Source organism: Coregonus clupeaformis, chromosome 20, assembly GCF_020615455.1.
Source record: "Coregonus clupeaformis isolate EN_2021a chromosome 20, ASM2061545v1, whole genome shotgun sequence".
Lineage (NCBI taxonomy): Eukaryota > Metazoa > Chordata > Actinopteri > Salmoniformes > Salmonidae > Coregonus > Coregonus clupeaformis.
In genome coordinates, this window is record NC_059211.1 from 39,275,149 (window position 1) to 39,296,977 (window position 21,829).

The 21,829-nt window shown below is 42.9% G+C and overlaps 1 protein-coding gene across 1 annotated transcript in view; it reads right to left on the bottom strand.

Annotated features, from left to right (window-relative positions):
* The window catches only part of LOC121533381 (inactive N-acetylated-alpha-linked acidic dipeptidase-like protein 2), a 199,904-nt gene extending 180,411 nt beyond the window's left edge, over positions 1–19,493 (bottom strand). The window contains exon 1 of the mRNA XM_041839270.1: positions 19,000–19,493. Coding sequence (XP_041695204.1) covers positions 19,000–19,490 — 491 coding nt within the window. The 5' untranslated portion in view covers positions 19,491–19,493. The remainder of the gene's footprint in view (positions 1–18,999) is intronic.
* Between the last annotated feature and the right edge of the window lie 2,336 nt (positions 19,494–21,829).

Below are 21,829 nucleotides of genomic sequence, written 5' to 3' on the forward strand. Positions count from 1 at the left end.
CACAACCATCGCACTGATCTTTCCATGTGAGTCATCCGCTGTTATCCTTACCTGACCTGGCTTACACGGAGGAAGGAGGGAAATAACACAATAAGATTACATCCGGTATATTAGTTATCACAGTTGAAATGTCAATGACTTTAACAACACCACATAGGATGTGTTTTGTGCCGCCGACATAGCTCCTGTTCTAAAATACAAAATATATATGTTTGTTCGGCTCAGGTTGGCAGAACATAATTTCCCTTTTATTTGACCTGCTGGGCTCCAATGAGAATGCTCCAATGATGCTATAGACAGAGCTGGCATAACCACCTGTGGGATTTCTAAAGACTTTTATATTCAAGACATCTGCACACACACTGAGAATGAGCTCAAAATGGCAAACCACCTGCAGAAAGAGACGCGGCTCCTAGACTGTTAATGTCACCCGTCTCAAGCGAGGCAAGGCTTCTCCCATTGATCATGACTTCAAATCAAATCAAATTGTATTTGTCACATGCCCCGAATACAACAGGTGTAGACCTTACCGTGAAATGCTTACTTACAAGCCCTTAACCAACAATGCAGTTAAAGAAATAGAGTTAAGAAAATATTTACTAAATAAACTAAAGTACAAATAAAAATAAAAAGTAACACAATAAAATATCAATAATGAGGCTATATACAGGGGGTACCGGTACTGAGTCAATGTGCAGGGGTACAGGTTAGTTGAGGTAATTTGTACATGTAGGTAGGGGTAAAATGACTATGCATAGATAATAAACAGCGAGTAGCAGCAGTGTAAAAACAAAGGTGGGGGGGATCAATGTAAATAGTCCGGATGGCCATTTGATTAATTGTTCAGCACACTTATGGATTGGGGGTAGAAGCTGTTAAGGAGCCTTTTGGACCTAGACTTGGTGCTCCGGTACCGCTTGCCATGCGGTAGCAGAGAGAACAGTCTATGACTTGGGTGACTGGAGTCTTTGACAATTTTTTGGGCCTTCCTCTGACACCGCCTAGTATATACAGTGGGGAGAACAAGAATTTGATACACTGCCGATTTTACAGGTTTTCCTACTTACAAAGCATGTAGAGGTCTGTAATATTTATCATAGGTACACTTCAACTGTGAGAGACGGAATCTGAAAAGACAAAAATCCAGAAAATCACATTGTATGATTTTTAAGTAATGAATTTGCATTTTATTGCATGACATACAGTGGGGAAAAAAAGTGTTTAGTCAGCCACCAATTGTGAAAGTTCTCCCACTTAAAAAGATGAGAGAGGCCTGTAATATTCATCATAGGTTCACGTCAACTATGACAGACAAAATGAGAAAACTAATCCAGAAAATCACATTGTAGGATTTTTTATGAATTTATTTGCAAATTATGGTGGAAAATAAGTATTTGGTCAATAACAAAAGTTTCTCAATACTTTGTTATATACCCTTTGTTGGCAATGACACAGGTCAAACGTTTTCTGTAAGTCTTCACAAGGTTTTCACACACTGTTGCTGGTATTTTGGCCCATTTCTCCATGCAGATCTCCTCTAGAGCAGTGATGTTTTGGGGCTGTCGCTGGGCAACACGGACTTTCAACTCCCTCCAAAGATTTTCTATGGGGTTGAGATCTGGAGAATGGCTAGGCCACTCCAGGACCTTGAAATGCTTCTTACGAAGCCACTTCTTCGTTGCCCGGGCGGTGTGTTTGGGATCATTGTCATGCTGAAAGACCCAGCCCCGTTTCATCTTCAATGCCCTTGCTGATGGAAGGAGGTTTTCACTCAAAATCTCACGATACATGGCCCCATTCATTCTTTCCTTTACACGGATCAGTCGTCCTGGTCCCTTTGCAGAAAAACAGCCCCAAAGCATGATGTTTCCACCCCCATGCTTCACAGTAGGTATGGTGTTCTTTGGATGCAACTCAGCATTCTTTGTCCTCCAAACACGACGAGTTGAGTTTTTACCAAAAAGTTCTATTTTGGTTTCATCTGACCATATGACATTCTCCCAATCCTCTTCTGGATCATCCAAATGCACTCTAGCAATCTTCAGACGGGCCTGGACATGTACTGGCTTAAGCAGGGGGACACGTCTGGCACTGCAGGATTTGAGTCCCTGGCGGCGTAGTGTGTTACTGATGGTAGGCTTTGTTACTTTGGTCCCAGCTCTCTGCAGGTCATTCACTAGGTCCCCCGTGTGGTTCTGGGATATTTGCTCACCGTTCTTGTGATCATTTTGACCCCACGGGGTGAGATCTTGCGTGGAGCCCCAGATCGAGGGAGATTATCAGTGGTCTTGTATGTCTTCCATTTCCTAATAATTGCTCCCACAGTTGATTTCTTCAAACCAAGCTGCTTAACTATTGCAGATTCAGTCTTCCCAGCCTGGTGCAGGTCTACAATTTTGTTTCTGGTGTCCTTTGACAGCTCTTTGGTCTTGGCCATAGTGGAGTTTGGAGTGTGACTGTTTGAGGTTGTGGACAGGTGTCTTTTATACTGATAACAAGTTCAAACAGGTGCCATTAATACAGGTAACGAGTGGAGGACAGAGGAGCCTCTTAAAGAAGAAGTTACAGGTCTGTGAGAGCCAGAAATCTTGCTTGTTTGTAGGTGACCATATACTTATTTTCCACCATAATTTGCAAATAAATTCATTAAAAATCCTACAATGTGATTTTCTGGAAAAAAAATTCTCAATTTGTCTGTCATAGTTGACGTGTACCTATGATGAAAATTACAGGCCTCTCTCATCTTTTTAAGTGGGAGAACTTGCACAATTGGTGGCTGACTAAATACTTTTTTTCCCCACTGTAAGTATATGATCACCTACCAACCAGTAAGAATTCCGGCTCTCACAGACCTCCTGTTCTCCACTCATTACCTGTATTAACTGCACCTGCTTGAACTCGTTACCTGTATAAAAGACACCTGTCCACACACTCAATCAAACAGACTCCAACCTCTCCACAATGGCCAATACCAGAGAGCTGTGTAAGGACATCAGGGATACAATTGTAGACCTGCACAAGGCTGGGATGAGCTACAGGACAATAGGCAAGCAGCTTGGTGAGAAGGCAACAACTGTTGGCGCAATTATTAGAAAATGGAAGAAGTTCAAGATGACGGTCAATCACCCTCGGTCTGGGGCTCCATGCAAGATCTCACCTTGTGGGGCATCAATGATCATGAGGAAGGTGAGGGATCAGCCCAGAACTACACGGCAGGACCTGGTCAATGACCTGAAGAGAGCTGGGTCCACAGTCTCAAAGAAAACCATTAGTAACACACTACGCCGTCATGGATTAAAATCCTGCAGCGCACGCAAGGTCCCCCTGCTCAAGCCAGTGCATGTCCAGGCCCGTCTGAAGTTTGCCAATGACCATCTGGATGATCCAGAGGAGGAATGGGAGAAGGTCATGTGTTCTGATGAGACAAAAATAGAGCTTTTTGGTCTAAACTCCACTCGCCGTGTTTGGAGGAAGAAGAAGGATGAGTACAACCCCAAGAACACCATCCCAACCGTGAAGCATGGAGGTGGAAACATCATTCTTTGGGGATGCTTTTCTGCAAAGGGGACAGGACGACTGCACTGTATTGAGGGGAGGATGGATGGGGCCATGTATCGCGAGATCTTGGCCAACAACCTCCTTCCCTCAGTAAGAGCATTGAAGATGGGTCGTTGCTGGGTCTTCCAGCATGACAATGACCCGAAACACACAGCCAGGGCAACTAAGGAGTGGCTCCGTAAGAAGCATCTCAAGGTCCTGCAGTGGCCTAGCCAGTCTCCAGACTTGAACCCAATAGAAAATTTTTGGAGGGAGCTGAAAGTCTGTATTGCCCAGCGACAGCCCCAAACCTGAAGGATCTGGAGAAGGTCTGTATGGAGGAGTGGGCCAAAATCCCTGCTGCAGTGTGTGCAAACCTGGTCAAGACCTACAGGAAACGTATGATCTCTGTAATTGCAAACAAAGGTTTCTGTACCAAATATTAAGTTCTGCTTTTCTGATGTCTCAAATACTTATGTCATGCAATAAAATGCAAATTAATTACTTAATTTACAACTCTCACAGTTGAAGTGTACCTATGATAAAAATGACAGACCTCTACATGCTTTGTAAGTAGGAAAACCTGCAAAATCGGCAGTGTATCAAATACTTGTTCTCCCCACTGTAGGTCCTGGATGACAGGAAGCTTGGCCCCAGTGATGTACTGGGCCATTCGCACTACCCTCTGTAGCGCTTTACGGTCGGATGCCGAGCAATTGCCATACCAGGCGGTGATGCAACCGGTCAGGTTGCTCTCGATGGTGCAGCTGTATAACTTTTTGAGGATCTGGGGACCCATGCCAAATCTTTTCAGTCTCCTGAGGGGGAAAAGGTGTTGTTGTTCCCTCTTCACGACTGTCTTGGTGTGTTTGGACCATGATAGTTTGTTGGTGATGTGGACACGAAGGAACTTGAAACTCTCGACCCGCTCCACTACAGCCCCATCGATGTTAATTGGGGCCTGTTCGGCCCTCCTTGTCTTGCTCACATTGAGGGAGAGGTTGTTGTCCCGGCACCACACTGCCAGGTCGTTGACGGCTGTCTCATCGTTGTCAGTGAGCAGATCTACCACTGTTGTGTCGTCAGCAAACTTAATGATGGTGTTGGAATCGTGCTTTGCCACGCAGTCGTGGGTGAACAGGGAGTACAGGAGGGGACTAAGTACACACCCCTGAGGGGCCACAGTGTTGAGAATTAGCGTGGCAGATGTGTTGTTGCCTACCCTTACCGCCTGGGGGCGGCCCGTCAGGAAGTCCAGGATCCAGTTGCAGAGGTAGGTGTTTTGTCCCAGCGTCCTTAGCTTAGTGATGATCTTTGTGGGTACTATGGTGTTGAACACTGAGCTGTAGTCAATGAACAGCATTCTCACATAGGTGTTCCTTTTGTCCAGTTGGGAAAGGGCAGTGTGGAGTGCGATTGAGATTGCGTAATCTGTGGATCTGTTAGGGCGGTATGCGAATTGGAGTGGATCTAGGGTTTCCGGGATGATGGTGTTGATGTGAGCCATGACCAGCCTTTCAAAGCACTTCATGGCTACTGACGTGAGTGCTACGGGGCGGTAGTCATTTAGACAGGTTACCTTCGCTTTCTAGGGCACAGGGACTATGGGGGTCTGCTTGAAACATGTAGGTATTACAGACTCTGTCAGGGAGAGGTTGAAAATGTCAGTGAAGACACTTGCTTGTACATTGTATTGTGCCAGACATAAATTAATGTTTAGAATTCCTTGCCTTTCATTAATCCCCAAACCACCCAAGGCTTCTATGGTAAATGTAGGCAAAACAAAAGCTGACAGAAAATAGGGGGCTAGAGAGCTCTGAATTTGACCTGACATCTGAACGCAATGTAGTATCAATGACAAACTGAATTTCAACAAAGACATATATTTTAGAGTTTAATCTACTGTATCCAATTACAATGGAGTCAATGATCAAATGGGAACTTTTTATTTTATGCAGAAGCCTTAAATAGTTTTTACACAATAGTGCATTCCAGTACATAGGGATGAAAGGTCCTAGAGTGGTCAGAGTCCTGGGGGAGCCTGCTGGAGTGGTCTGGTGGATTAATCATAATCTAGGGGAGGCAATTAAAACTCAGGGTTACAGGGGAGGCCAGGTCTCCAGGTGGGGAGGGAAGAGAGAGGGATGGAGGAAGGGAGGAGAGCCAGGGAGAAAGAAGATAATTTTTGTGTGTGTGTGAGTGTGCGTGTGCGTGTGTATGTGTGTGTGTGTGTGTGTGTGTGTGTGTGTGTGTGTGTGTGTGTGTGTGTGTGTGTAGGGTGGGTGTGTGTGAACAGTGCCAGGCAGCAACAAGCCTACTAAATCTAGGCCAAAAGCTCACATCTGAGCCAAGGTGACATCTGAAGGCAAACGTCCACAGTGCTGTCCCAAATGGAATGGCCTGAGCGAGACAACCGTGTGTCACTGCCACCTTGACAGGGAGGGGACCTCTCCACGGCACACATGTACCGCTCTCACTCTGCTCCAAATCACTGGCACTCAGTTCATGTGGTGAAGATAAAAGAAAAAGCAGCAAGGAGGAACATTTGCAGCTGATATGTGGCAGAGGCCTATGGCAAAAACATCACAGCACTATGTCTATGTGATGAAGGGAAAGAGATTATCATATCTGAGGGCAATGGGCTACATTGGAAAGAGGACAGAATTTATCTCAACATCCAATGTGTGAAGACGGTTTTGTTTAGAGTGTATTGTGTATTGAGGGACATTTTGTAATGCTGTTGCCACACAAATATGATAGGGATTGTGTCTGGTCTGTGTCTGACACACACTATTGTACCTGTCGTTGGTGGTGTGGAAGCTCACTGTTTTAAAAGGCAGGAACCAGGTGGCCTACTCCCTCTACACAACAGAGTATGTGTGTCTAAATGTGGTGTGCTCAGAGGAGCAGCTATGTCTGCAGGACATTAATGGGCTTCAATTAGATATGGACTTCCCACATTTGCATAAGCAGAGACACACATGCAAGGCGATGTAAATTATTGAAGAAAACAAAAAAATTATGTTATTAAAACAGAAAAATATAACTTCAGGCTCAATTTCATAATCTATAATCCTAAAATATTTAAATCCCTTTACAAAAACTTTTTTACAGCTGCGACCATATTGATGTTACAGTATCTAAACAACTCTGAAGGCAGAACTCTGAAGTAGTTTCTCTAGAAAGCATATGTAATGTCCTCTTCCTGGCTGGATAAAACAGGAAAATAACTACCTGCCATGATGTGTGTGTTAATTATTTTCAATTTCTCTGGCACTGAAGGCAAGTTAACTTCAAAAAGCCCCATGTAAGATCTCTCTCCACTGGCTTTGGCACAAAACATGAGGTGGGTCCTCTGTGTGCTCCCAGTATAGTTCCTCAATGCAATGCTGAGCTCTTTAGGCTATAGTCATGCATAAAACAACACATATCCTTAATACGTTCTGTGGAACAGTGTACAGAAACACTTGACACCTCATTTCATCATAATATTATCACAGAGCCTCACCTCCCCAAATAAACAAGACAGGTAAACAAACAGTGATATTAACAACTCATTGCAGCTTCAGAATTACTTCTAAGACCCTGCTATGACAAATCAAAGCCTAACACTGTACTTCATCCTTTGTACCAAGAATGTATAAGAATGTGTGATGGGGCTTTTAAGGCATTTCAACTTAAAATGGGGTCGAGCTGCCTTTCAACTTAAATGAACAGCATGATGTTTTATTAACATGCTGTCTCTAAATAGCACAGGGCCTTGCTCCCAGAGTGTGTTCGCAGGAGGATAAAACAGATCCTGATGACAGCACCTTGACTGTTTCTTCAAGGCTGACTTCAGCTCACGATTAGCCATAGAAGGCCAGGGTCTCGATTCTTATCTGAAGAGCTTTGTGTTTATGCACACAAACGCAGGACGCCTGATGGGGCTCAGGGTTCAGCTCCAACGCCTCTCTCCCTGCCACAGCACAGCTGCAGTAAAAGGCTCTTTAGAGGGGGGAGTACAACCCTGCACATACTGTACTGTATTCCAGGCAGTCCATTTAGACCATGGCCCTGCAACGAAACAGCGAGAACCTCTAGTATCCCCCTTTCCTTTCCTGGCTCTATCTCCTGGCCTCTAAAGTTAGGCCATGAAAGGATTAGACAATTTACCCACAGTGCAGTGGAGTTGTTCGTTGAGACAATGCTTGTCACTCACAGTAACTCTCCAGAGGCCCATTGACTATTATCCGCTGGACTGTCTCTCGACAGTGCTGTAAAATAAACCAAACAAGCACAGTTAGCGCTGCCATGCTGAGCAGCCTGCTCCCTGCTAGTCACTCCCTATCTAAAACTCAAAGCATTGTCATCGTTTACCTCGGCACAGAGTGGATGATTCAACAAAGCATGTCTGGGAGGAAACTCAACAGTGGTAGCACAAATTCTTCTGTATGGTAATCAACCTGTTATTTCACAACTGACATACAATTATCAGGTATTCCCTTATACAGTAGTTACCCAGACATAATGCCTATGTAATGCCTAGCGGTTAAGAGTTTTGGGCCAGTAACTGAAAATGTGCTGGTTCGAATCCCTGAGCTGACTAGGTGGAAGATCTGTTGATGTGCCCTTGAGCAAGGCACTTAACCCTAATTGCTCCAGGGTCGCCTTCAATAATAGCTGATCCCTGGCTGTATTTTTTAAAATAGGACAAATGTAAGAATCCACCTAATTATTATTATTAAGATAGTTAATGCAAATGGGTGAATTCTCAATGGCACTTGTTCAAAGATGTATACTTTCCACATGTAGGCATACATTATATTTGAGACAGTGCCCTCTAGTGAAACTACCTCATTATTCCCTGTCTAATACTTCTGCATGCCAACTATCTCCCCTTTGGGATATAGCCATGTAGTTGAGTGGAAGGGCACCTAACAAAAATAACTGAAGAGAATATAGCGGCAGAGCGGTCTGTTAAGGCTTGCTCGGTAGGGTGCACCTCTCTGTTGGTAAACAATTAAAGCTAAGAGGAATGTGCGGCAGACAACAACATGCTCCAGCGATGTCATTTACAAAATAGCCTCCAGCACTCTACTCAGCAAATTGGATGTAGTCTATCACAGTGCCATCCGTTTTGTCACCAAAGCCCCATATACTACCCACCATTGTGACCTGTACGCTCTTGTTGGCTGGCCCTCACTACATATTCGTCGCCAAACCCACTGGCTCCAGGTCATCTATAAATCACTGCTAGGCAAATCCCCGTCTTATCATAGCTCACTGGTCACCATGGCAACACCCACCCGTAGTCTGCGCTCCAGCAGGTATATCTCACTGGTCATCCCCAAAGCCAACACCTCCTTTGGCCGCCATTCCTTCCAGTTCTCTGCTGCCAATGACTGGAATGAACTGCAAAAATCTCTGAAGCTGGAGACACTTATCTCCCTCACTATCTTTAAGCATCAGTTGTCAGAGCAGCTTACCGATCACTGCACCTGTACACAGCCATTCTGAAATTAGCCAACCCAACTACCTCATCCCCATATTGTTATTTATTTTGCTAATTTGCACCCCAGTATCTCTATTTGCACATCATCTTTTGCACATCTTTCATTCCAGTGTTAATATGAAATTGTAACTATTTTGCACTATGACCTATTTATTGCCTTACCTCCATAACTTACTACATTCGCACACACTGTACAGTTGTTGTTTATTATCGCACTGCTTTGCTTTATCTTGGCCAGGTCGCAGTTGTAAATGAGAACTTGTTCTCAACTGGCTTACCTGGTTAACTAAAGATGAAAAAAAAAATAGAAAGAAGCCCATTGAACTAAGAATCCCCTTCTCCAAACATGCTCCACTAATCCTGGGTAGACAGGCTGTTCCAGTTGTAACAAGCACAAAAAATCTGGGCTTCCACTTGGACAACCAACTCAGTGGGGACCAACACATTGCCCAGGCAGTGAAAAAGGCTTTAAGGCGTCTCACATTTCCTGACTTGTGGACATCTACACCACTCTGATCCAACCATGCCTGGAGTATGCCAGTGTGTTGCTGTTAGGCTGCACAAAGAAGCAGCAAGCTGCACTGGACGGGGTACACAAAAGGGCAAGCAAGATACAAAAACAGAGACATCACATTGACCCTTCCACCACTACAGTCACAGAGTGAGCAAGCAGCAGTAAGATTGGTCACCAACCTGACCACCGTCTACATGATCTCCTACCACAGAGAAGAGGAGACAGCACTGGCAGAGTGGAAAGTAAAACCATTGACGTCATCATCTATTGATAAACTGAGTCTGTTGAACATGATAATTACACCATTTTGACTGACAGAGGCTTTGACTACCACAGGAAATAACAATAATCAAGTCATCCCTTTTTGAAAAAAGACATTGTCAGGATAGCCACCCTTAACAGCCTTTATGGATGTCAACTGACAGAGGGAGAGAGTAGCTGTAGTAGGAAAGAGGAGAGGAAGACAAAATAAAATATAAAAAGGAAAAGATGGCAAATGTTCAGTTTGAAAACATATCACTCAATGCCCATCACGATTAAAGAGTATTCAAACAGATGGTTAATATGATTTGAAAACAGATATTCAAATCTAGTATTTAATGTTTTGTAATTAGAATAAGAGCGTTCAACACTAAAATATTTAAAACTTTGTCATTTGGTTTCAATAGTTTACGGTGAATCATGAATGGCCATTCTAAAGCATGGCGGCTTCGGCACTGTAAAATACAACCAGTAAATGGTGCAGCTAAAATGGAGGAGAGTTTGAAATGTATTCAAAGTCTGCTACTGTATGTGTAAGAATCACCCCAGCAGTGTCACCCCCACACAGCTGTGTAGAGCTAGAACTGTCATTCACTCAGTCGTTGTGGTACCTGAGCTGCATTGGGACCTGTTTTATAAAAACCTCAGAGCGAGATCTTCAATAAAACATCTCCCCAACCTCTTGGCGCCGTTCACCCACCTCATTATTATTACTCATGAACTTTTGAACTTCCACTCACTGGGATGGATTATAACTGTGATGGTGACCTTTGACTTCCAATGGACAATCAAATCTGACTATGATCACAAATATGGTAATCAGGAGACTTGTGTAGATCTAATGACCTCCTCTATCCCATGATGCACCTTCACGTTAACCCCTAATGGAAATATCGACCAGGATGTCACCAGACAGTTAGACCCAGTCACAGTAATTGCCTGATGGTCTGTGCGGACATGCAGTATAGAAGAAGTAGATATGAAGTAGAGCACCCTAATACAGTATAGATATGTACATTCAACTGCATTAAACTACCCTGATTATTCATGTCTTCTTGGGAAACTTTATTAGCTTAGTTACAAAGGGACAGTCCTTATGTTGGAATTGGGATGAGAATCAGTGCAGTGTTAATTTCATCCCAAAAATTTTTGTCACTACTATATTTGTCAAACACCTATTTTTCAGTGGCAATTGATGAGACTATGCCTGACTAAATAGACCCAGAAAAAACTATAACTAGGCATCAATCTAAGTAACATAAAAATAAAAATAATCCCTTTTAAAATCTGTCAGTTTAAGGTAGAGATATCTGTATTTTTGCATTGGATGCCTCAATCCACCGCATCCGCCTATGTCGCACTTCTGCATCTGCAGTGAAAGGTGGCAGAGCTAAAGCGGTGTTTGTCAGACCATGAGACATCCCGAAAATCGGTCTTCTCACGAAAACGTCTGTAGCATCCGAACGGTTTGATCTACGTTTTGCTCTAAAACCCCCACAAGTGTCTAGGGACTCGTCTGAAGGTAACAGGTACCGGTTCAAATTTTTTTATGGGAGTATGAAGGTAGTTTTGTGCCTACCCAAAAAGGGGTTAAATATGTGTAAAAAAAAGAAAATATATATTTTCTGAGCTTTCTTATATCTCATAGATATAGGACAAACACTTCAAAACCTTGTTTATTATGATTTATTTTTTTACTGTCTTTTTTGTCATTTATGAATGTGTTATTCAATGCGTTTCTCTGGGCTATAGTAGGAAAGGCCAAAATCAATATTTTATTAAATAATTTTTTTTATGTTTTATTTTTTATACCTAAAGGGGTCCTAAAATTCAAAATCAAATAGCTAAATGATCCTTAGTATGACCATCTTAAAACAATTCCATGTCAGCTTAGAAACCCCTCCCCCCTGCTATGTTTTTCTCTCCTTTGATTATGGTTAGAGAGAAGTAGTCTGTCTTTGAATTTGTAATCTCGCTTAACTCTCCCACTTTTGCCACTGCATTTCATATACAGTACCAGTCAAAAGTTTGGACACACCTACTCATTCAAGGGTTTTTCTTCATTTTTTACTATTTTCTACATTCTAGAATAATAGGGAAGACATCAAAACTATGAAATAACACATATGGAATCATGTAGTAACCAAAGAAGTGTTAAACAAATCAAAATATATTTTAGACTTTAGATTCTTCAAAGTAGCCACCCTTTGCCATGATGATAGCTTTGCACACTCTTGGCATTCTCTCAACCAGCTTCATGAGATAGTCACCTGGAAACTAATTTCAATTAACAGGTGTGCCTTGTTAAAAGTTAATTTGTGGAATCTCTTTCCTTCTTAATGCGTTTGAGCCAATCAGTTGTGTTGTGACAAGGTAGGGGTGGTATACAGAAGATAGCCCTATTTGGTAAAAGACCAAGACCATATTATGGCAAGAACAGCTCAAATAAGCAAAGAGAAACGACAGTCCATCATTGCTTTAAGACATGAAGGTCAGTCAATACGGAACATTTCAAGAAGTTTTTTCAAGTGCAGTCGCAAAAAACATCCAGCACTATGATGAAACTGGCTCTCATGAGGATCGCCACAGGAAAGGAAGACCCAGAGTTACCTCTGCTGCAGAGGATAAGTTCATTAGAGTTATCAGCCTCTGAAATTGCAACCGAAATAAATGCTTCACAGAGTTCAAGTCACAGACACATCTCAACATAAACTGTTCAGAGGAGACTGTATGAATCAGGCCTTCATGGTTGAATTGTTGCAAAGAAACCACTACTAAAGGACACCAATAAGAAGAAGAGACTTGCTTGGGCCAAGAAACACAAGCAATGGACATTAGACCGGTGGAAATCTGTCCTTCGGTCTGTTGAGTCCATATTTGAGATTTTTGGTTCCAACCACCGTGTCTTTGTGAGACGCGGTGTGTTGAATGGATGATCTCTGCATGTGTAGTTCCCACCGTAATGCATGGAGGAGGAGGTGTGATGGTGTTGGGGTGCTTTGCTGGTCACACTGTCAGTGATTTATTTAGAATTCAAGGCACACCTAACCAGCATGGCTACCATGACCCAAAACACACCTCCAGGCTGTGTAAAGGCTATTTGACCAAGAAGGAGAGTGATGGAGTGCTGCATCAGATGACCTGGCCTCCACAATCACCCGAGCTCAACCCAATTGAGATGGTTTGGGATGAGTTGGACCGCAGAGTGAAGGAAAAGCAGCCAACAAGTGCTCAGCATATGTGGGAACTCCTTCAAGACTGTTGGAAAAGCATTCCTCATGAAGCTGGTTGAGAGAATGCCAAGAGTGTGCAATGCTGTCATCAAGGCAAAGGGTGGCTACTTTGAAGAATCTAAAATCTAAAATATATTTTGATTTGTTTAACACTTTTTTGGTTACTACATGATTCCATATGTGTTATTTCATAGTTTTGATGTCTTCGCTATTATTCTACAATGTAGAAAATAGTAAAAATGAAGAAAAACCCTTGAATGAGTATCTGTGTCCAAACTTTTGACTGGTACTGTACATGTCTGTAGCCAACGTAGCCAAGACTCCCTCTTTTCCTCAGAAAAAATTGCTTGATTCTTGTTCAAAAGACATGACCAATAATACCGGCGCAACCTTTCTATCGTGCATTGGCGGGCCACATTCATTAAGCATAACGCAGGTCGTTCTAACCGTAGGGTACTTGTGGACCTGACCATTAACCATTTGTTTAGGGTATATCTTGTTCAGTCATGTTACCTTATTAGCTAACTATAGCTAACAAGCTCTTGGAACGTTCAGAAGGAAATATGCTATGTAGAACAAACATGCCTCTCTGACATGTTGAATAAGGAATAATGTTGTCTCTATTCATGTATTTCTATCTGCAATGTTTGATAATGTTTTTTCAACTGAATGTGGCCCTGGTAACATTACCAATAGCTTATATGCAAAAATGTGGTTCCACAGAAAGAAAGGACAAGGGATAGCAAACAATTTATTGATCTTGCCACTGAGCTGGGCACTGGGACTTCGACTTCAGCCATAGGGACTCGTGACTCGACTTGTGACTCGACCATTGGTAACTCAGACTTGGACTCGAGCAAAGGGGACTTGGGACTCAATTCGGACACAAGGTTTAGTGACTCGAATACATCACTGGCGAAACAGTCTTTAGCTCCTTTTCAAAGTCATTAGCCCCCGTTATACCTTTGGTGTGGTGTCTGTAGAACGTTGATAACAATGGCAATGACGCGACCGAGTGATGCAGGTGCAACCCATACTACCTTGCCAATACTTTGCGACACCAAATGGTGATTGTGCCTCTCTCTCTCTCTCTCTCTCTCTCTCTCTCTCTCTCTCTCTCTCTCTCTCTCTCTCTCTCTCTCTCTCTCTCTCTCTCTCTCTCTCTCTCTCTCTCGCTCTCTCTCTCTCTCGCTCTCTCTGATGTAGTACCGTCAGGACAGGTAACTGGACTGCAATGTACATGAACTCGGATGCAAACAAACATGAAGGTCACTCAAATAAAAAAAAGACTTATTCTCATCTCTTCACATTACCATTCGTGACCACAGCTGAATAGAGGTAGTTGGAAGCACTCTGATGACTTTCCCTCTGGCTCACACAGGATATGTTTTCCCCCTGAACATTATATAATATCATTGCATTACTAGTCAGAGACTATGGCTGGCACAATTATGTGAAGTTTAGCCTATATCATAAAGGTCCAATTGAAGTTACACGTTTTGTTTAGTAATTGCCATCTGTAATGTTGTCTGGTCCAATTCTGAGGTACAGTCGATTATTAAATATGTGAGTGCTGTCATGCAGGGAAGGGCTGGACTGCTTACAGAAAGCAGGAGTAGGGCAGAGGAGGCAGAGTGAAATATGACTGCAGTGTTTGAGTGTGGCGTGCAGCAGGCAGGAGGGAGTCATTACCTTGGTGTCACCCAAAACGATCTAATGACCAAAATGACCTCAGCAGCCAGAGTCACTTTGGTAATCTCCTGCTTAATCACTGTTTGTTTTAAATATCATAGGCTCACAGTGGATCCGTCCGGCATGGCTGATGGGCCGTGGTTCTGACTCCTGACTCCTGACACCCGTAGCCTACTGCTCCCTTGCACCACAGAGACCAGCTCCCTAGTTTAATTGCTTTTCACAAACCAGCATGCTGGGCTTCCCACTCGTGAAAGTTTGGTTGGAGTGAGCCAAAGCCGTGCATGCGAGGGCTCATCCTGCTTGTTGCCAAAAGTTATTTAAAAAAATAATTTCACTGCTTCTAAAAATTGACCTGAATTGACCTGAATGTTGAGGGAGATGTTGGTAATTTCTGGTGATTGTTGAAATATTGGTAGTGCCATTTTGGCTTACAATACTTTTCAAGTCCTCATTATTTCTACACTCTTGCATTGGAGAGAGTTTGACCAGTCTCTGTCCTGCCTCATCATGTCACTGCCTCCCTCCCCCATCAGACGACAACTATGCAAGGTCCATGTTCACCAAATGGATGACGTTTGACTTTATTTTACATCCTGCTCCACCAGGAAGTAGGAGCTGTGCCAGGAGAAAATATAATGCAATTTAAACATACCATAATCCATCTGTCTGCTCAAATGTAGTATCTCTTTAAGAAGAAGAAAGCGCTGTCCCGCTGTCCTGGGAGTGGCAGTGGGACTAGAGGACTCTCCTGCTTATTGATGGTCATTGTAACACACTGCAATTAATATTGTTTCACACACCCAGGGAATATCAATTTCATTCTACGGCAATCGATCTCAACTTGTACCTAACAATGGGTCTTAGCCTTGAGTGAGCAGTGGTCGTACAGATTCAGCAAAAGCTGCATGCGGGCACGCATACACACACAGTCTCTCATGCTCTCTCTTACTCTCTCTTACACACACAATAGACACACACAGATCATACCTTACAGCACACTAAGAATTATTACAGCACAAAAAAGTATGCAGACAATACTGTATATGGCCATATACAACATCTTTCCATTCCATTTCTTTAAATCTCTTTTTAGATTTGTATTTACATCCTACATTATTCGGTATACCAAACATACTTTTATTGATATAAGTGTCAAACTATAATAGCTTTATGCCGACTTCGCAATGGTTCATGTTGACACCCAATTAGGTCATTATTCAATTCCCATGGATGTTACCCATGGAGAGACTGCAGCTCAAGCATTTCTCATAATATGACACTACATTCCCACGACAATATTCCGTTCTATTTATTCAAAAGCATTCAATCATAATGACATGTCTGTTAAAGAATGCATAATATCCTCAATAAGTCTAAGTATTGTACTATTCTACTGAAGGAATGTTACCAGTCCTATCACCAGGTCATAATAGAAGCCCCAGATTATCTTGTGGTGTAGTCCATTCACAGCCCCCCCAGTGGAGAGAGATGGATTAAGAGGGAGGGATGAAGAGAGAGGGAGAGAGAGGGAGCGAGAAAGAGAGAAAGAGATGTATTCTAGTCAGAGCTACAAAAGCCATAACACCCACGTAGGGTGAACAAGTTATTGTTTGTCCACAAGTATATGGAGGTGTGAGTCTCATTTCTGGGCATCGTTCTATATTCATAGAACTACGACCCCAAATGTGTTAAAGGTAGATCAGAAAGATCATTTGTGGTACAATACGTGAAGAATCTTACTGTATCTATTTGTCATATGTCAAGATAACATCATGTTTTACAGCTGCTCCACCTGTTAGAGAATCAACTTAATAATTTCTAAACGCTGTGCTTACTCACAAGTTTCTCCTGTAGCGTCTCTGATTGGCACCCTACCAGGTGGGTTAATATGGCTCCAGTTGATGATTAATGGAAGATTGTCTATATAAATTCAATTTGGCACCAACCCAAAACAGACTACATTTGCACAGAGAAACAGTCTGGCTTCATCCACGGGTCTTTTCATTCAAATGGTCTCCATGGGGAATAGAAGAAGAACTGACAATGTTATGGGCAATCTAGGTCAATGACCCATAACACCACATCACACAATATCTTTACTATTAGCCCAAAGGTGGCAGAAAGCCATTCTTCATGATGACCATACCCACTGGGCACACACTGGTTGAATCAACGTTGTTTCCACATAATTCCAATGAAATTACGTTGAACCAACGTGGAATAAATGCTGAATTAACGTCTGTGCCCTGTGGGTAGCTACAGTATTTGGGCATGGTACTATGTGTATTGTGTTCTGGCCTGTTTTATAAGCTGTCAACCATCTTTGACACTAAACCTAGACAGTTTGTAGCCTCCCTCTCCGTTTGGAGATGGAATTGACCAGGAGACCAAAGGTCCCTAGCAATATCTTCTTAGGTCTTCCAGAGCCAACATGTTTCCTCTGTTACAGTAACCAGTATGTCCAAACAGTTTTTATGTTTTTCTACACAAGCCCCCCCTTCCTTATCCGTCTGTAGACATGACCCTTAATCTGACTTTGGGATTATTTATTTCAATTGGTGGGGATGAGAATTGCTCCCAACATGCTGGACTGTATCAATTACAGGGCATAATTGGTGTGTGAGTGTCTCGGGGAGATAAAGAATAGCATTAGAGAGACACAAACAGAGGGAAATTCACTTCTTCCAGGGATTTTGGGCTAATCCAATTTCACTGAGACTGTTTTTGCGCCTGCACGTTTCTCTGAAGTGTAAATGGTAAAACAAGAAAACGCATACTGTGATGAGCCAAATAAATATTCACGTCTCAGCATAAGAGTCTATTCAGGAGAAAACAATGGTCTTTTGGCAGGAGCACAATGGAGAAAATACCCAAACATCAGTAGGACTATTACATACTGCAGTTCATAATAGCACACTCAATCCCACACTTCTATTTATGTATAGCTAGTCACCAAGCACACAAAAACTTACTGTACACTGACTAAATAAAGTTAATTGTAGCCTACTAGCATCCTGCAGAAATCTGAGTGGACACAAATAAAGTGGAAAGAGGTGAGGCATCCAAGCAGTACAGAATGCCATTAGTTAATTTGGGAGAATTACTGAGGATAAAACCATTTCATTTACCAATTTTATTCTATTTTCTAAACATTCTGAGCTGCAACAATATCCCCTCTCCCCATTTAGCATCACTTTGTGAGAGAGATTGCAGGATTCCCTCTGTGCAATAGCCGCGGGAAGTAGGGGTGCTGAAGGTGCTGAAGCACACCCTGATTTAAAAAAAAATAAATAGTGTTATTTTTCGTCACAAAAGTAGTGCACTGGGCCTTTACTAGTCCCATATTAGCGGGCTGATATAGCCCTCACCCCCAAACATCTTCCCGCGGCTAAGCTCTGTGCCCCAAACGTAAATAATGCAATTATTTTGGTAAACAACATCCAAGGTCTGAATACTGAGAATTTTCAGTTGGTGGCTGAATGCATGATCATAGTGTTACTTGAGGTTACTATATTGTGTCTTTCTCCAAGAGAATCTGGGCTCTGCTGTTGGCCCTGCCGCCTGAAAAATAAATGTGACTAAATAAATAATAAATACAAAAAAACAGCAAAGCCTGTTTGGGAGTCAGATTGTCTCAGTTCAGTGGAAACTAAGTTATCTTTCTGACACAAATATACATGTATTCCATGATCCTTGGCACCAAAACAATATCATGCCACCAGAGGTTTGTCTGCATTTAATTTAACATTAGTACCTGCTTGGGCCTTGTCCCTGCCTGTCAGCTATACACAGCTGGGCATGGAGTGAACAAGGCCTTCTTGTCACTAGTGGGGATACAGTGTGCTACAGTGTTTGGCTGGGAGACTGTCTTTGCTAGAAGGATGCAGGTCCCTGAGAGACTGTTCCAGGAAAGCCCACATCTGCTTCCTAAGAATGTCTAACTTCCACAGACAGAGGAAGGCTTTCAGAATGGACCGCAGGTTTATTGGCTGAGAGATCGGCAGCAATTAATGTGCTCTAAATCACCTTTGCATGACCTGGGAGAGCTTCCTTCTCAGAGAAACACTTCCAAATGAATGTAATTTTCATACAAATCCTCTCACCTCGCCTGCTTATTGTTCTGCTGCTGCTGTGCATAATGCCTCCACACTAAGAAGATGCATTACCTGTAATATTATACACTCTCTCTCTAAACGATTTGCAGGCATTGAGGCAAAACAGGGAATCACGGGGTAATTGGTATATGTGTGAAAAGGCCTACCTACCTGTGCAGAGCCTGGATCTTCTCAGCTGTGATGTCCCTCAGCAGCTCCTCCAGGAGGTCTGTGTCGGTTGGGGGTTCAGGAGTGGGCTGGTCCGTGCTGTGGGCGTAGTGGCCTATCAGCAGCCCCAGGATAAAGAGCCCTACACCCGCTAGCAGGTACTTTACCAGGCTGCAGCTGCTTCTCCGCTGGCCCTTGGGTGGAGCCCTGGTGAAGTGGGAGATGTAGTTGGGGTCCTCCTGCAGCCGCTCAAACCTTCCGTGGGGCGAGACGGACACAGAGGGCTGGATGGGCTCGAGGTCTGGGTCTGGATCAGCACGGTTGGCGCTGCCCACGGTCCGATGCTCCACACACTCCAGCTGGAAGCGGTCCAGTCCTAGTCCGGGGTCCTGTAGCTCCTTTTCCATGTCCCACTCCAGGTCCAAGGCAGATGCCTGCAGTTCCTCCCGCTCTAGAGACCCTGCGTGGGCCGCACGCACCTTCCTGTACGCCATGCCTTCAAGACCTGGATACATACAGATTACACAGAGGTTAACCCAGGTTAACAAGAGCACTGAATGAGGGGTTGGTTAACAGCTAATCAACCAAACTGATGAACTAAACCTTTCACTATATCATACAGGCCTACACTAAGAGAGCCTGTGCAGTTGGACCTATGCACTGCATTACCACTGACACACACGGCACACACATTGTTTCCTGGGCTTTCATCACCATAACAATTCAAAGGTGATGTATTTATGTGGCTGCTAACCCAGGGGTTGAACTCCAGCGCCCTAACTAAATAGTAAAGAGCATTCACACGGAGCCCAATAAGAGTATGCTAAGTTCACTACAGCTGCTAAAGTAGATCATTAACGGAGATGACTTGAGTGGGATCAAATTAATAAAATGGAGTCCAGTGTCTTAGTATACCATCAAATTTAACTGTCCCTTTTACTGACACTGCTATCAAACTCCAAACAGCAGCCCAATCGATAATAACCAAAAAATCCAAACTGCTGTGAAACTCAAAAATACACCAAAGCCACTTATTCTTTCAAAGACATTGCTTTAAAGATTTTCTTTAAGCAGACATTAGAGTGAAATCTGTTGCTATGAAAGTTATACTGCACCACCCTGAGCAGCAAGAGAACACTAAGTGATCTCTCTGAGCAACACTTTTCTTCAGAGAAAGATTTATCTAAAAGAGAAGAATATATATCTCACTTCAAATGAAACTATTTGGAGTTGCAAATCCATTACTAGTACTCTGTCTCTGTTCATACACACCAAAACACACACACTCACACACAAGCAGCAAATGTATTTCATTTTAACATGGTCCCTTTAACGTTGAATACTTTGTAGTCAGAATTGATATTTAATTTTGTGTGGGTGTTTCAGGGAGAGGAGGAAGAAAAGCTAATTCCTTGCTTAAAAAGAACATGCCTGGATCTGACATCATGTGGTTCTTTGGGGTTTTAGGCTGGGTTTCTATATAAGCACTTTGTGACATCTGCTGATGTAAAATGGGCTTTAGAAATTCATTTGATTGATTGATGGTAAGAATGAAGCATAGATTAGCCTGAGAGTTTCCCCACATCAATCTTCAATGCTCTACTAAACGTCCATTATTTCTGCATGGAGTCAGATAAAAGATCCCCTCTCTACCAAGGGACAAAGTTCACTTTAATACTGACCCTCGTCGACCAGTAGTTCAGAACACACACACTCACTCACGCACACACACACACACACACACACACACACACACACACACACACACACACACACACACACACACACACACACACACACACACATACACACACACACACACACACACACACACACACACACAATGCCACTCCCCATGTGGACTGGCATAGCGTACTGTACATATGGTGGTGCGGGGAAACAGCAGCTCTCCCATGCAGAGTGACAGCTTACATTTAATCACAGGAACACCAGCGATTTAATGCCTTTCAACTCTCAGACAAAGCCATCCATTCTATTACTGTCTTTGACTTTTCCATGACGGATGCCAGACTGACACCTCACATGGTAAGGGTCCCTATATTAATACATGCTTAGCATTTTATTTGGTGCCATGGTATTGCTGGTTCTTGTTTACATTTTAAGACACCTACAGTACATAACCAACCTGCTAAATACCTGCATAACCAGTAGCCACAAATGAGTTAGTGTTGCTATTTTTTATTCATACACTCTTAGAAGAGAAAAGGTGCTATCTAGAACCTAAAAGGGTTCTTTGGCTGTCCCCATAGGATAACCCATTTAAGAACCCTTTTTGGTTCCAGGTAGAACCCTTTTGGTTCCAGGTGGAACCATTTTTGGTTCCATGTATAACCCTTTCCACAGAGGGTTCCACATAACATAAAATCCAAAAGGGTTCTACCTGGAACCAAAAAGGGTTCTACCTGGAACCAAAAAGGGTTATCTTATGAGGAGAGCTGAAGAACCCTTTTGGAACCCTTTATTCTAAGATTGGATGTATGAATATGCAAGGCAGTCATTTGTCATTTTGATTTAAATCAAATGAGACAACTGACAATATGGTGAATAGCTGCCAACACATGATCGATTACCTGATTGCCTAGGGCAGGCATGAAGACACCACAACTAACTGTGTCTGTCAGTCTTCTGCCAACACTTTCAAATGGCATCACACTGGCCTTACCATGGACTTTCTAGCATTAATGCTGAAACTAACTGTTTATCTACTCATCTATTCCTGTTCAAGTTATACAAAAAAGAACAAATCGAAGTGTATACAGGATATAATGAACATGTGCAGTAGCCTTAGTAACTATAATTCTTATATTGCGCA